At 38.5% G+C, this 18,016-nt stretch overlaps 1 protein-coding gene across 1 annotated transcript; it reads right to left on the reverse strand.

Annotated features, from left to right (window-relative positions):
- Positions 1 to 588: 588 nt before the first annotated feature.
- LOC128212071 (uncharacterized) lies at positions 589 to 17,576 on the reverse strand. The gene is made up of 5 exons (XM_052917318.1): positions 17,467 to 17,576; positions 7,561 to 8,177; positions 5,241 to 5,399; positions 3,849 to 3,906; positions 589 to 3,310 (listed from the first exon to the last, which is right to left on the reverse strand). The coding sequence occupies exons 2-5, from the start codon at positions 8,110 to 8,112 to the stop codon at positions 789 to 791; spliced, it is 3,291 nt and encodes a 1,096-aa protein (XP_052773278.1). The 5' UTR covers positions 8,113 to 8,177; positions 17,467 to 17,576; the 3' UTR covers positions 589 to 788.
- Positions 17,577 to 18,016: the final 440 nt, after the last annotated feature.

The raw sequence follows: 18,016 nt of genomic DNA on the forward strand, positions 1-18,016 counted from the left end.
AAAAAAACAACGTAAAAGGTAAATCTTATTAAAGTATGCATTAACTTGAGAAAATGATAAAACAAAAAATAATAAACTACTAGGTAAACCCCAAGTATTTCAATGATTAGAGATCCCAACTCTATCTGCAGACGGAGGAATACAGTTCAGAGTACCTAATGCAAAATACTTTTCAAAGATACGATGCAGTCCTTATTTGAAACTATGAGCAACACACACAGTCTGCTAGCGTGTTTTCTTTTGTGGTGCTTTTTAATGTTCAGAATGGGCTGAGTTCTGTCGTAGTCTAAAGCAAAGTAGTAGCACTTTAGGCCAACATTTACTTGAAAATTGTTTTTTTTTCTAACTTAATTTAAAGATAACTTTAAATAATGCATCTGAAATTTGTAACCACAAACCCCAGGTCCGGGGGTAGAACGGGATAGCGGGGGAAATAGGCTTTACCTTCCAGGTGGCCACGCAGAGCCGAGTGAATGCGGTGGGTTTTTTTTTCGCGCCGAAAATAGAGGGGAATGTGCCTTACCTAGAATTGTACCAGCAGATTGTCACCGCAGAGCGGAACTTTTACCTTGGATTGGACCGAAAGTCATAGTCTCTGACATTTCTCGGACCTGGGGGACGTGGTTACAATTGACTGGTGCATAATTGTACATAAAAATACAAAACATAGGAAGAAGTGATTGAATTTACAAATTCATATGAACATATTTGATGAATGTCGTGTTTTTTTGTCGTATTCAAGAAAATATTGTGAAGGAAGGTTCACTATGCTGTAAATGTGTTCTTTTTCAGACTCTTCTCCAGATTCTCCAAATGCTTCTCGAGATTATCATCCAGATTATCATCCAGATTCTGCAGATTCTTCTCCAGATTTCTTCTCCAGTATCTTCCCGAGTTTCTTCTTCAGTTTCTTCTCCAGATTCGAGTCTAGGTTGCTCTGTAAGCCGTTCACAATCCGAATCTTGCACATTTGATTTGAAAACAAAATCGAGTTTTTCATATCCCATTCCAGGATCATACCTTTCAAGAGAAAACACGTTTGAATCTTGCACATACTGTCTTATGTGTTTCACATCACTGGCAGGTTTCACATCACACCTACGTAACACACATTTCACGGGGTGCGGTATTTTCTCCATTCTCTTCAACAGCTTCCTCAACGCCTCCGCTGTCATTGTCACATGCTTCAGTTTAATATGGGTGATAGAGTCTGGAGGGAGGAAGTGGGACTCACGGAGACCTGCGAAGCATATACGAATGAATTGTAACTGAGACAGTCTTGGAAGTGTATCGCAGAGTAACTGGGTATCTTCCACATAACTTAAAATAAGGGTTTGTAGTTTACTCATCACATCGGTGCAATTTAATGAACTCATAATATAATTTTCAACATTACTCGACACAGAATTAAGTTCGCACGTTGTGAGATTTGTTGTATCCACCTGGACGCATGTAGTATTTGTTCCACTTATACTCAGATGTTTCAGCCTGTGACACTGAGACAGGTCATACTGCCCATTACGGTGATCGAGTTCCACTGATGTGAGGGAGTCGGAGGAGGAGGTGAACACCTCTTGTAGCTCCTCATCACTCCCTGCAACATTGATTCCGAAGGTGTTTATTGACTGTACACGGCACTTGTTTATTCTCATCAGCTGTATTGTAGCGTCATCATTGAAACTGGTAATATAGTGTGTGAGAGTTAAAGGGATGTCACCGTGGTTGTTTTTTTGGGCTTCACGGTACCCGTCTTTAATCATGTCCTGTATTGATCTAATGATGCTGATGTCCGGACGGGAAATCTCGTAGTCGTAATAATCCATCAATGTTGTATCGATTGAGGACTTGGGAATAATTTCCCCGATCCAAAAAGACATTTGTACTCCAAGGGCTGGTTTAATTCCACATATGAAAATAAACACTTGTGAAATATCCAATACATTTCCAGCATCACCAATGCACCGACTATTCACTATTTTTTCGTATTCGTCTTCGTTTAAGAAAAGATGTACTGCGGCAAGGAATTCTTGGAACGTTTTGTGAATGAAAGAAAAATGTGACGACTTTTTGCCATATGAATTTGATTTTCTTTCAGTTAGAATGCCTGATTTCAAAGACACCATTTGATCACTCATGAACATTACGTTCTTGATCGTAGTTTCTTCGAAGACAACCACGGATTTGTCTTCTCGTGAAAACAGAGTAATGAACGCTAATCGACAAAGCTTGATAAAAACTTCGTGGTTCTTCATGACGTTTTCTTGGTTTGAAATACAATCGGGCATTTCTTTGTTTGAAATACAATCGGGCATTTCTATTTCCTTCTTTTTCTTTGTTTCTAAATTATTTAAACGACTAGGTCCGAACAGCATATCCACCATGGACGCATATATGTCACAGATCGAACCACTGAGTGTACGGCATTCAAACCACATGCAAACAAGCTGCATTGTGATGATTGGAACTGACAAAAGGTTTTCTATTCCTAGCTGTTCAACGTAAGTAAAAAAATCTTTAGAACGCTTTGTTCCGGTGTTGCCGTTCAGGACAGACAAAACGCTATCGACAAGCTCAACCTTGTCTGAGACACCGTTGATATCTAAATATTTTTGAATTTTTGAATCCTTAACGCGATGCTGAGATAATCGCCATGGCCGTGTTGTGATTAGAACGTTCGCTTTTATTGCGGAGTTGCGAAACGGAAGAACGCCTTTCTCGTCTCTAGGACAACGACACAGCCGGTCCGTCAGGCTGTCCGTCGGGTGTGTCCACTCGTCCAGGCCGTCTCCTATGATGATGCAGTTGTTGTCTTCAAGCACTTTCTGTGCTAATTTGCATCCTGCGTCAACATCTTTAGGTTGATATATTTGAGCTATAATCTGATCTTTAATGATTTCGTTCAGATCACAGAACTCACAAGCATCTCGCAATTTGATGTGAAACATAAACTCAACACTTTCAAAATAGTCTGTATCGCTAAAGAAATTGGTGTCTCTCTGCATGGTTTCATTCGTGTCCATTCTTAAATGTTGCCTGCTCCATTCTAGGGCACAGTTTGCTGAGACTGTTGATTTCCCCCTGCCCGGCTCTCCTACGAGAAATATGTTGTTTTTCTGGAACTCTGGACCGAACAGATCTTTGTATCTGGTGACATCTATATCTTCAGTTTCAGGGGTTCTATGGTTCTTCTCCACGATTTTTGGCGTCACGTAGAACATGCTGAGTTTGGCGTCCCTGTCTGGACGAATAGGAGATATCGGCATATAAGCAAGGTTGTCTCGGTAGTGGCTCGCCAAACGTAGTCGAAGATCTGAGGATAATAGTAAAAAAAACATTACATGCTATTAATGCATATCTTTATCGATTTATTTAAATTGAGATTGCATGCAGTAGTATTTGTTACATAGTTTATAATATACACAAAAAACTAAGCATATTGATTTTCTTTGATACTATCTCATGTATATAGTGTGAGCGATTTAATTTATCTAATGTTATTCCGGAGATATTCATTAAGTAAACCAGATATAAACTTCGTTCTTGTTAAAGGAACTCCAGTTCTAAACATAACTCCAGTTCTAAACATAATACAGTGTGCTTGAGGAGCTCGAATTGATGACCCCTCTTAGGTGAGAGTATCATATATCAACAACATAACCTCATTTTGATAATATTGTTATTTACAAAGTGGTCACGTTAACCGATAAACTTATACACTGTTAAATAAAGTCTGAAAAACAATATACAGAGATTTACATGCATGTAAAACATGTCATTTAAACATGTAATCAATAAGAATTGTGTTCGTAAAAAGCCAATGCCAACTAAACAATGTTTCAACAACCCACCTTCGTTCAGTATTGCGTCAGTTTTTTCTGGACAGATAGTGAACCCGTCGCTCTCGAGCTAAAAGATCGATCATAAGAATAATTACTTACTGTACGGAAATAGATGTGGACCAATGATTACTGCTTATATCATAGGCACAAATGTTTTTTTATGTAGTGAGATATCGAGGGTTTAAAAGTTATGGAACCGATGTGAAATCCATGACCTCGAACTGTAACTTGACATTAAACTGGCACACTTACAATGTGGGTACTGCATGCTATGTAATTGTGGCTAACAGTTTACGCAAGTTTGATGATTTTTTTCAAGGGTTTAGAAGCTTGCGGGCGGACATGAATTCCATAATTCCAACCATAAATATTAAATTGTGACCTAGACCTTAAGTCGGCTCGCCTGTAATGTCGGGTTTTCACGTTGGCTCGATTAAGTGAACTTTGACCTAAGTTTCATGAAAATCACACCAGTGATTAAGGAAATGCGGATCGGAAATGAAATATATGACTCGAGTATTTGACCATGAACTGTGATATTGACCTTGAGCTGTTTTGGCTTTTATGTTTGTTCTGTACGTCCACTATATATGATGAACGTTCCAGCCGAGATTTGTGAAAAGTTACAAGGGGTTAAGGAGATACGGAGTGGACAAGAAATATATGGCTTGAACATTTGACCTTGAACTGTGACCATTACCTTGAGCTGAAGTGCCTAGAGTGTTAATCCTGTATCATGTTAATGTGTTTTTCAATCTACCTTAGTTTCCTGGAAATCCTTGAAAGGGCTTAGGAGAACAGATATGAACTCAACTCCCCCAACGTTTGCTCTTTAATTGTGACCTTGACTTAGTGCCGGTGCGCCTGTAATGTGGGTTCTGCACGTTGCCTCATTAGTTTGAACATTTGACCCCTGTTTCATAAACATCCTTCAAGGACTTTAGCAGATATGAAGCGAACATGAAACCTGATGCTCGAGCATTTGACCTTGAACTGTGACATTGACTTTGAGCCGGAGCATCTAAAAGTCTGTTCTGCACGCTGTGACGAACATAGGCAGATATCCGCGCAGCATAGCATTGGGGGAGACACAAAGAGCACAAACAAACACTTTCTTTGTACAATCACGTACACGAAAATTATGTTCAAAGGTATTACACAGTTTGCGAGTTATCCATCTTTTAGTCCCATTGTGTCGTGTTCAGTTTTACAAATTTGTACAATATCCACCAAACCTATGATATCAAAAATATCTTCATAACTAAGGTTATTGGAATTATTGTGCAAACGACGCGTTAAACGTAAGATATAAACTCGTATCAGATGTGTTTCCCTAACCTAGGTTATATCGAAATTGTTATCAAAAGGATAGCCATGTAATTACTTTCTTCAAAAGCTTACATTATCCAGTTCATCAACGGCCCTTTTAGCATCGGGTCTGTTCGCAAGTTCTTTTGAATCATTAAGCAGCGTCCTTAGCTTATTCAGGTAATCGTGCAGGTTTGCTCCTGTCACCTTCAAACTTGAGGAGTGTCGCACAGCCCTTCCGATTTTTCGGAGCTGAAACAAGGCAAGGCCGTTATCAATGTTTTAAATTGGAAATGCAAGCATTTAATATTACAAAATAATCCGATTTTTTATTTTAGGAAAAACGCATTTTTGTGGTTTTGTAATTTCACATATTTATTTAAAATTAAGCAATCATATGCTGTTGCGATATTTTTACCGTCTATTTAATAAAGGTAATTGCTGTTGTTGTTGACACAAGAGAGCCAAGATGGCCCTAAACCTCTAACCTTAGTATGTTCAATAAGTTAAAAAGGGCCGTAGCTAATACAATATTGACTTTGGATTTATATGTCCTATCATAAAAGAGCACATTCTTACTGAAGATAAGTTCATAAATTCATGAAGTTTATATTTTCAAGGATTGTAAACAATTAAATACTTATAAAAATAAAAATTAAACAAGGCAGTCTAAAGGACGGCTATATCCCCCGCCATTGTTATTAAGTATATTTTGTTTTTCTTGTAACCTGACTGTTACGTTGAATCTGACCAAAATTGTACACAACCACTGGTCAAGAGTGGGAATATAGGAAATACAAGTTGTTTGATCGGTAACCTAAATATTCTTGGATATTTGAATATATTATAAAAGGATATTTGTTAAAGTTATTCATATTGTGTGAAGTGTAGGTTAGATCAATGTCAAGGTTATTTTGGCTAAAAAAGAAGGAAAATGGGTCGTTGAGCATGTGTACTATAACCTTTAAATGTCTCGTGTGACCTTGACCTTTGAGATATGGACCCAGGTCAAGGTCACTGCACATCGTCTCAACGAGAACAACATTTGTATCAAGTAATACGGTAATCCATCCATGCATAAGTAAGTTATAGCGCGGACACGAGCATGTGTACTTTGACTTTTAAATGCCTTGTGTGACCTTGACCTTTGAAATATTGACCATGGTCAAGGTCACTGCACATTGTCTTAAAGAGGACAACGTTTGTATCAAGTAATATGGTAATCCATCCATGCATAAGTAAGTTATAGCACGGACTTGAGCAAGTGTACTCTTTAAATGTCTTGTGTGACCTTGACCTTTGAGGTATTGACCCGGGTCAAGGTCATTGCACATCGTCTCAATGAGGACAACACTTGTACCAAGTAATATTGTAATCCACCAATGCATAAGTAAGTTATAGCACGGACACGAGCATGTGTACACTGACCTTTAAAGGTCTCGTGTGACCTTGACCTTTGAGGTATGCACCCGGGTCAAAATCACTGCACATTGTCGCAATGAGGTCAACATTTGTACTAAGTAATATGGTAATCCATTCATGCATAAGTAAGTTATAGCGCGGACACGAGCATGTGTACTCTGACCTTTAAATGTCTCGTGTGACCTTGACCTTTGAGGTATAGACCCGGGTCGATGTCACTGCACATTGTCTCAATGAGGACAAAATTTGGACCAAGTAATATGGTAATCCATCCATGCATAAGTAAGTTATAGCGCGGACACGAAATGTTACAGCCAGACGGACAGACGGACGGACAGACGGACGGACGGACGGACTGACAGACGGACGAAGTGCATTCCTATAATCCCCTCCCCACTCCGTGGCGGGGGATTAATAAAAAAAAAATGAAATTCAACAAGAGGACCAAGATGCCCCTTAATCGCTCATCTCATCGGATAAATGGTTTTGATTGGACAACATACTAGACGCCTCCCGCCCGTACGCCGCAGGTTAAACTATAATACATGTACATCCCGTTTAATCCATTAAGTGAACGCTTAATAATTATTTTTATCCTGTCACTTGCATACAAATCGGTCCAAATAACAAGGTGCCTTGTAAATTTTAGTGTATTAGGATGGTAGACCACGTAATGTTTATATGCAGTGAAAGTTTATCAGTGATTTTGATTTTAAAAAAGAAAGTCCATGCAATGTTTGACCTGACTGCAGTATTAGAAACGTTTGATCATCGCATAATTGGGACTTAATGCTTGACAGAAGATTATCATGAAATTACAAAACTAGCAGTTGCTGTTATTTTCATTTATGAATGTAATTTATTTTCTGAATGCTTTTAAAAAGACACACGTTGTTGGCTCTATGACCAGTTAGGGGTAGAAAATTGCGTACATGCAATTTAACAAACAAGTTACAACATGAGCTTTCTACATAATGTAAGGTATACCTACCTCTGTCAATAGATGTGACTTCGTTAATACGTTAAATGAGAGTTTTCCCTCGAAGTCCTTGCAATTGATGAGCAAGCTGATCACGCCGTTGAAGTCGCTGTTTTGGATGGAGGGCACGGTCTTGTAGCCATCAGGAGGGAGGAAGCACTTAGCTATCTCCCAGGGGCTGGTACACCAGTTGTCAGCATTCGTGTTTTTCCACGATGGGCCCGAAAATCGGTGGCGCTGAATGATTTCATCACGAGCATGTTCACATATGTTGTTTGGACATGGTTTGTACCGATTCACGGTGTGAAATTTGCAGATTCTGGACATGTTACACTTGATGCGGGTTGGACACTGCAGCAAGTTTTCAGTGAAACAAGTTGTGCAATGTGCCCCTTTTGGTAGGCAATTAGCAGACCTGACGCTGTTGTAAATGTCACTGTGTACACACTGGAGTCCATCTTCGACAAAGTCTTCCAGTCCCTCTTTTGTTATTTGTAGCGCGAGTGATGCCTTGATCCAGTTCTGGGCATCCTCTTCTTTAAGTAGACCACTGTATGATGGCATCTTTGTTCTGAGCACATGACATAGTGTGTCAAACGGGACACTCTTAACACCTCATGTGAAACGACCTGAAAATAACATATCATATGTTTGCCGAGTGAACATACTATATGCAGTAAATGAAAACACGATTAAAATAGAGCTTTTATAAAAGAACGGACAGCCAAGTTTTATAATTGGTTAAAAACAAAATAAACCATATGTTATGTTTTAAAAAGTACATTTATAGACATACAGTTACATTGCTGTACAACTGCCGCACACATGGCCTTACAACTGACGGACAACTGCCGCACACACTGCCGTACAACTGCCGTACACACTGCCGTACAACTGCCGTACAACTGCCGTACAACTGACGTAAAACTGCCGTACACACTGCCGTACAACTGCCGTGCACAATGCCGTTTAAACTTCCTTTCACACTGCCGTACAACTTCCGTACGCACTGCCTTACAACTGCCGTACACACTGCCCTACAACTGCCTTACAAACTGCCGTACAACTGCCGTACAACTGCCGTACACATCAGCGTACAACTACCGTACAACTGCCGTACAATTGCAATTCAACTGCCGTACACACTGCCGTACAACTGTCATACATATTGTCGTGCACATCGCCGTACATATTGCCGTACAAATCTGCCATACATATTGCGGAATACAACCGTCATACACATTGTCGCAAACATTGGCGTACACACTGCCGTACACATTGCCGTACACATTGCCGTACTCATCTGCCATACGCATTGCCATACTCATTGCCGTACACATCGGCCAGACATATTGTCGTACAATTCGCCGTACACATCTGCCATACATATTGTCGTACACATTGTCGTACAACTGCCGTACACATTGATGTACATATTGCCAAACATACTGTCGTACAACTGCCATACACATCTGCCATACATATTGCCATACATATTGCCGCACACAACTGCCATACATATTGCAATACACATTGCAATACAAATCTGCCATACATATTTCCATACATATTGTCGTACACAACTGCCATACTCATTGCCATTCACATTGCCAGACACATCTGCCATACATATTGCCGTACAAATCTGCCATACATATTCCCGTACACAACCGCCATACACATTGCCATACACATTGTCGTACAACTGCCGTACACATCTGCCATACATATTGCCGTACAAATCTGCCATACATATTGCCGAATACAACCGCCATACACATTGTCATAAACATTGTCGTACAGCTGCCGTAAACATTGCAGTACATATTGCCATACACTTTGTCGTACAACTGCCGTACACATCTGCAATATATATTGCCATACACATTGCCGTACACATCTGTTTTACATATTGCCATACACATCTGCAATACATATTGCAATACAAATCTGCTATATATATTGCCGTACTCATCTGCCATACACATTGCAATACACATTGCCATACAAATTGCCGTACACATGAGCTATTCAAATTGCCGTACACATCTGCCATACATATTGCCGTACATTTACCATACATATTGCCGTACACATCTGCCATACACATTGCCGTACATCTACCATACATATTGCCGTAAACATCTGCCATACACACTGCCATACATACTGCCGTACATATTGCCGTACATATTGCCATTCATATTGCCGTACATATTGCCGTACCCATTGTCATTCATATTGCCGGACACATCTGCCATACATATTACCTTAAAAATCTGCCATACATCTTGCCATACATATTGCCACTACACCTACCACAACTGACACTACAACTACCACTACTGACACTACACCTACCACTACTGACACTACATCTACCACTACTGACACTACACCTACCACCACTTCACCTACCGCTTCTTTCATTACACTTACCGCTTCTTACACTACACATACCGCTACTGACACTACACATACCACAACTGACACTACACTTACCACTTCTGACACTTCACCTACCACTACTGACACTACATCTACCACGACTGACACTACACCTACCACTACTGACACTACACCTACCACTACCGACACTTCACCTTCACTAATGACACTTCACCTACCACAACTGACACTTCACCTACCGCTTCTTACACTACACTTACCGCTTTTTACACTACACATACCGCTACTGACACTACACATACCACAACTGACACTACACCTAGCACTACTGACACTTCACCTTCCACTACTGACACTTCACCTACCACTACTGACACATCACCTACCGCTTCTTACACTACACTTACCGCTTCTTACACTACACATACCGCTACTGACACTACACATACCACAACTGACACTAAACATACCACTACTGACACTACACGTATCGCCACTGATACTACACCTACCGCTACTAACACTTCACTTACCACTACTGAAACTTCTCCTACCACTACTGACACTTCTCCTACCACTACTGACACTTCTCCTACCACTACTGAAACTTCTCCTACCACTACTGACACTTCTCCTACCAATACTGACACTTATCGTACTGCTACAGACACTTCACCTACCACTTATGACACTTCAAATACCACTTTTGACACTACAAAATACCACTACTGACACTACACCTACCACTACTGACACTACAAATACCAATACTGACACTACACATACAACAACTGACACTACACCTACCGATACTGACACTAGACCTACCACTACTGACACTTCACCTACAGCTATTGACACTCAACAACCACTACTGACACTACACCTGCCGTTACTCAAACTCAACTACCACTACTGACACTACACCTACCATTACTGACAATACACCTACCACAATTGACACAACACCTACAACTTATCACAATACACCTACCACTACTGACACTACACCTACCACAACTGACACTACACCTACAACAACTAATATTACACCTACTACAACTGACACTACACCTACCACTACTGACACTACACCTACAACAACTGATATTATACCTACCACACATGACACTACACCTACCACTACTGACATTACACCTACCGCTACTAACACAACACCTACCACAATTGACCCTACATAAACCAACATTGACACTACACCTAGCGCTACTGACACTATTCCTACCGCTACTGACACTACACATTTTACTACTGACACTACACATACCACTACTGACACTTCACCTACCACAACTGACATTACAACTACCACTACTGACACTACACATACCACTACTTACACTTCACCTACCACTACTGACACTACACCTACCACTACTTACACTTCAACTACCACTACTGACACTTCACCTTCCACTACTGACACTTCACCTACCACTACTGACAAATCACCTACCGCTTCTTACACTACACTTACCGCTTCTTACACTACACATACCGCTACTGACACTACACATACCACAACTGACACTACACATACCACTACTGACAATAGACGTATCGCCACTGATACTACACCTACCGCTACTAACACTTCACTTACCACTACTGAAACTTCTCCTACCACTACTGACACTTCTCCTACCACTACTGACACTTCTCCTACCACTACTGACACTTATCCTACCACTACTAACACTTCACCTACCACTACTGACACTTATCGTACCGCTATAGACACTTCACCTACCACTAATAACACTTCAAATACCACTTTTGACACTACAAAATACCACTACTGACACTACACCTACCACTACTGACACTACAAATACAACAACTGACACTTCACCTACCACAACTGGTACTACACCTTCCACTGCTGACACTACACATACCACTACTGACACTACACCTATCAATACTGACACTACACCTACAACAACTGACACTACACCTACCACTGCTGACACTACACGTTCCACTACTGACACTACACCTACCGATACTGACACTAGACCTACCACTACTGACACTTCACCTACAGCTATTGACACTCAACCACCACTACTGACACTACACCTGCCGTTACTCTAACTCAACTACCACTACTGACACTACACCTACCATTACTGACAATACACCTACCACAATTGACACAACACCTACAACTTATCACAATACACCTACCACTACTGACACTACACCTACCACAACTGACACTACACCTACAACAACTAATATTACACCTACTACAACTGACACTACACCTACCACTACTGACACTACACCTACAACAACTGATATTATACCTACCACACATGACACTACACCTACCACTACTGACATTACACCTACCGCTACTAACACAACACCTACCACAATTGACCCTACATAAACCAACATTGACACTACACCTAGCGCTACTGACACTATTCCTACCGCTACTGACACTACACATTTTACTATTGACACTACACATACCACTACTGACACTTCACCTACCACAACTGACATTACAACTACCACTACTGACACAACACATACCACTACTGAAACTTCACGTACCACTACTGACACTACACCTACCACTACTTACACTTCAACTACCACTACTGACACTTCACCTTCCACTACTGACACTTCACCTACCACTACTGACACATCACCTACCGCTTCTTACACTACACTTACCGCTTCTTACACTACACATACCGCTACTGACACTACACATACCACAACTGACACTACACATACCACTACTGACACTACACATACCACTACTGACACTTCTCCTACCACAACTAACATTTCACCTACCACTACTGACACTACACCTACCACTACTGACACTACACCTACCGCTACTAACACTACACCTACCGCTACTGACACTACAGCTTCCGCTACTGACACTACACCTACCACTACTGACACTACACTTACCACTACTAACACTTCACCTACCGATACTGACACTACACCTACCGCTACTGACACTACACCTACCACTACTGACACTGCACATACCGCTACTGACACTACACCTATCAGAACTGACACTTCACCTACCACTACTGACACTATCCGTACCACAACTGACACTACACCTACCACTTCTGACACAACACCTACCGCTTCTGACACTACACCTACCACAACTGACACTACACATACCAGAACTGACACTTAACCTACCACTACTTCAATTGCTACTGACATTATACCTTCTGTGCGTCTTCAATATAACTATCGTTACAGTAAGACCTTAATTAGCCTCTACTGACATTTTATACTAGGCTATTGACAATAACAGGTATGCTAAAGACACTTACAGGGCTTTTTCTATGGTACCCACGGGTCCGACTATCGGACCCGTTCCCAAAGCAAAATATAAGGAGTTTTTCCCAATCTTCAGAAAAAAATCCCAATAAAAAAAAAAAAAAAAAAATTTTTTTAGAAAGTCTATTTATCTGTATTGGTTCATTTGCAACATCCTAATAAATCATGTGATGTATTTTTTTTTTTATAATTGATCTCGGAAATCATTGGTTTTCATCAGATTCAGAGATTAGTATGAAATATTATCTGTCATGATTTATTGCAATAGATATTTACACCCCAAGGATTGATATTTCAGCCATTTTGGGTCTTTTAAAGGGAAAATAAACTAACATTAAATCATTTCCTAATTAGCAGGAGACTAGACAGCTTTTTTTAAACTGTAAAATTGCCCAATTTCGGCATTTTCATGACGCAAAATTTCCCAAAATGTCCAGGGTCTTTTTCCCAAAATTGCCAGAAAAAGCCCTGACTTATATATCCACTTTTGAAACAAAGTGACACCAAACCTACCGCAATCAAAACTATCTCTACTGAAACTTTAACTACCGCTTCTACTGACTCTTTATTTAACTCTTCTTTAAATAAACTACACGTACTTATGTATACACTTCCTCAACCGTTGAAGACATTTCACCTACCTTTTAACCATGGATTTAAAACTTCCTTCTCCATGTGTATGTCTACAAGGAGTACTGAACTAAAGCCTTTAGAGCGACTGCATCAGAGATCACATCCGCTTAATTAATTTGGAGATGTCCGCCATCTTATTTCGGATCAAGAAATTCTGTATATATATATATATATATATATATATATATAATTGTGGAATTAGTTCGTTTGCGTAGGTATCTTAACGTGTACCAACTGCACTAATGGAATAAAGGTTCGTAATTTCAGCGTATTAATATTATAACATTGAAATGTGTTATAATGTTAACGTTTTAGCTCCGAACTGTTGCTTTTTCATTGTGAAAGGTTTGACCAATTGTAAACCTTGTCCTCTCCCTTACTTTACATTTTTGTTCCTATCCTTAAACAGCATTGGGACAGTGTTCATTGACAACTTTATCGAACACAGTTTATTTACTAGTAGCTCCTCAGTTTTGATTCTTGGTCTAAATTTGACTAAATTGACATAACTCTCTATCTAACAAGCTCCATTCGAGTTTTATTTCCATTTGTTCCATTTTATTAGTTACAATACTTTGAAAATACACTTCTGGGCCCATTTATTACTAGAAGTACATAGTGACTTGAGTAATAGTAATTATGGTTATACATGGGCAATACAAGTAGCCTAATAAAAACACTGTGTGTAAGCACAAATCAGGCACTGATTAAAAAAACGTACAAAAACAAAGGTATACCACGCATTAAGTACATTTTATCATTGATCAATATTAAAATTATATATTTGGGCCTGTGCCCTTCAAAATAGCTAGAAGTTCGTTGTGTGTATTAATAATTGTTCACTTTCAGTCCTTTGTCAACATTTGACCGAATTGGATTTGTATTTTAATCAACAATGTACACGATTAGAGTATACAATGATTCAACTATCATAGCTCTCAATGTTCACTATATTCTCATATTTTGTCAAATTACATCATTTTAAACGACGACCAAGACGCAAATGCGCTTTAAAGCCGGATTATTTTTTTTAACTATGCAATTTTGCTAAGATTTGAACTTGTGAACTAGCTTTTAACCAAGAAGACCAATATTTATACTTATCAGAGATATCGTTCATGAATACGATATAACTTGATCAAATTTCGTGAAGATCAATAGAAAATATACCACTTTTTGGAAATGAACATTTAATAAATTCATCAGCATTTCATAAGAGATAAGTCCCAGATGACACACCGAAGAAGGAGATTATAAAGATCCTGAAAAACAACATTTGACTGTGTGAAATCATGTGTATGTATGTGTGTGTGTATGTATAATAATAACCATATGTCATGAAAAATGGAGCGTTATTTTTTAAATATCTTGCAGAAAAAACTATTTTTTTGCTAAAATTATATTATACTTTAATGTGACTTAGATATAATTGAGAAAAAGGATGAAAAGGTTTTATGAAAAATCTAAAATTCATGACATGGCGATTTATCCCTAAAAGTTGACCTAGTAACCTAATTGTTGATCCATAATGATATGAAAAATAAACATTCACGAAAACATTCAGACAAGTATTCTGAAAGTATAATTGGATACAAACTATTGACTTTATGGAAGTGGAAAATATTTGCTTAGATTTTTATCTAGTGACCTTTTTTGACTTGCGGTGACCCATATTCACAAATGGTAAAGAGAACATATTTACGAGTTATCTGAAAAAGTTTCATCACAATAATATGACTTTATGACATGAAATAAAAACTTTGGAATGTTGTTAACGCACCCCCCTCCCAAGCCCGTAAGCCCGCCCTGCCACCCGCCCACCAGCCCTGTTTTTCCCATTCTTTAGCCTTCGAAAAATCCAGCTATATTGTTTTTTATGGGCTCGTAAGTAGTAAAGCCCCCAGCATATGACCTAGACTGCAAGCACTTTGGTGATAATCAGATAAATCTCATTTAGATACAGCGCGGACAAAAAAAGTTCGTGTATTATTTTCGTAATGCAATGGCCAACACTCTGAAGCGACTTGAGTGAAATGGTTAGTCATCGACCATGGCCGAATTCTACCCATACACATGTTGTCCAAGTTTTGTGATAATCGGACAAAGGTTTGTTGATCTAGAGCACACTTCACTAAGTGGACGCCTCCCGAACGCAACCCGCCCGCCTCCCTCCTAAGATGAATCCGCAATACATCCTGTTTTACGATAACGGGCGTGTATCAATATGTTAGGTAACGCTGGTTTAAATACATTTCCTCAACTATGTACTAGAAATTACTTCGGTTAGGAACTGAGTAACCATTTCATATGCATCACGTAAGCACTTTAATTAACGCATTTTTTAGAAAAAAAGCCTTTTATCAAGCAATCCAGGACTGGAACAGTCTTCCAATAAAGTTAAAAGAATTGAAAAATAAGAATACTTTTAAAAAAGAAGTGAAATCACATCTCATTGTTGGTATGAAATGTGCAGAAATGGAAGATTTCCTATTTTATTAATTGTTATTCATTTAATCTTGCATATCAGTCCAAAGATGTTTGTCATATTATGCTAAAGTGTCATATGGTTTTAACAGTCGGTTGCATTATAACTGTAAAAGTTCGATATCAAACATTTAATCATTCTTTAACTGGTCAAGAGGACATGCATGTTATTTTTGTATAAGTAAACCTAATTTAAACAGCTTACAACTGAGATCTTGGCAAATAATTATATTTGTCATAAGGACCCCATTGGAAATAAGATGAATAACTTTAATGGGTTATCCTGTGTTATATATTTGTCACATTGAATTAAATCTTTGTTAACGCACGTATGTATCCAAAGCATTCTAATGATGTTGTGCTTTAGTATAGATATCATCACTAGTACTTTGTTAATCAGTCTGTGTTATAACTTTATGAGATATTTGGTTTGTTACTATGACATATATATGCACGAATAAATCTATCTATCCATCCATCCATCCATCCATCCATCCATCCATCCATCCATCCATCCATCCATCCATCCATCCATCCATCCATCTACCTTTCTACCTATCTACCCTTTCTACCTATCTACCTATCTACCTATCTATCCATCCATCCATCCATCCATCCATCCATCCATCCATCCATCCATCTATCTATCTATCTATATATCTATCTAAAAAAATCCTTGAAATGTTAAAACAATAATGCTACCATTTACATAAGTTAGATATAAGGCGCAGAATAAGTTAGCTTAGAAACAAAGAAGCATTTACAAATTTAAAATTATAATGATGTTTTTAATTTGTTGAACTAAATAAACAATAAGATTCATTATAGAATGTTGAACTAACTAAATAAACAATAAGATTCATAATAGAATGTTGAACTAAATAAACAATAAGATTCATAAAAGAATGTTGAACTAAATAAACAATAAGATTCATAATAGAATGTTGAACTAAACAAACAATAAGATTCATAATAGAATGTTGAACTAAATAAACAATAAGATTCATAATAGAATGTACGATGACGTACCTTATAAACAAGCTTAATCTTATTCCTTTATTTGTTTCACAAATTCGAAGAGTGATTCATATACTTTTATTCTTTATGACACTGCAAACCTAATGTGAAAGAAACGGTCGTCAGGGAATGCCAATAAAATATTGACTAAACTTCACAACTGTATACACAACGGTGAAATCATATTTCATCCTGAACAAAAGCTGTGCGGTGCGCGTCTTTAAACATGCCCATGGCTTCAATACAGTTGGTTGAAGTGACACTCTTATTCAAAATCATTACTTATACACATGCATAACAAACATTACTTTTGGACCTTAAAATACTTACTAAATAATGCATTTATGGAAAATATTTATTACTGATAATAGGATTGTAACCGTTTATTTAATAGCAGAAAGCACAAACAATTAAATATTGGTGAATGATAAAAGATTTACTGTGCTCTACTATAATCTCATAAGGTAGAAATACCGTGTTTGATGTTCTTCTTCAAATTAAACTCGGTGTCCTTCATGAGAACCATCGTTTTCGACATTATTCATCCTTTTTGGCAAATTAA

Source organism: Mya arenaria, chromosome 12 (assembly GCF_026914265.1).
Source record: "Mya arenaria isolate MELC-2E11 chromosome 12, ASM2691426v1".
NCBI classification, from domain to species: domain Eukaryota; kingdom Metazoa; phylum Mollusca; class Bivalvia; order Myida; family Myidae; genus Mya; species Mya arenaria.

Bases quoted from the DNA above. Each gene is read 5' to 3' on its own strand.
- LOC128212071 (XM_052917318.1), bottom strand. From the start codon at position 8,112: ATGCCATCATACAGTGGTCTACTTAAAGAAGAGGATGCCCAGAACTGG. The intron at 3,907-5,240 runs GTAAGCTTTTGA...TCGATCTTTTAG, and splicing joins CCGTTGATGAACTGGATAAT to CTCGAGAGCGACGGGTTCAC. The intron at 3,311-3,848 runs GTGGGTTGTTGA...TATTATCCTCAG, and splicing joins TGACGCAATACTGAACGAAG to ATCTTCGACTACGTTTGGCG.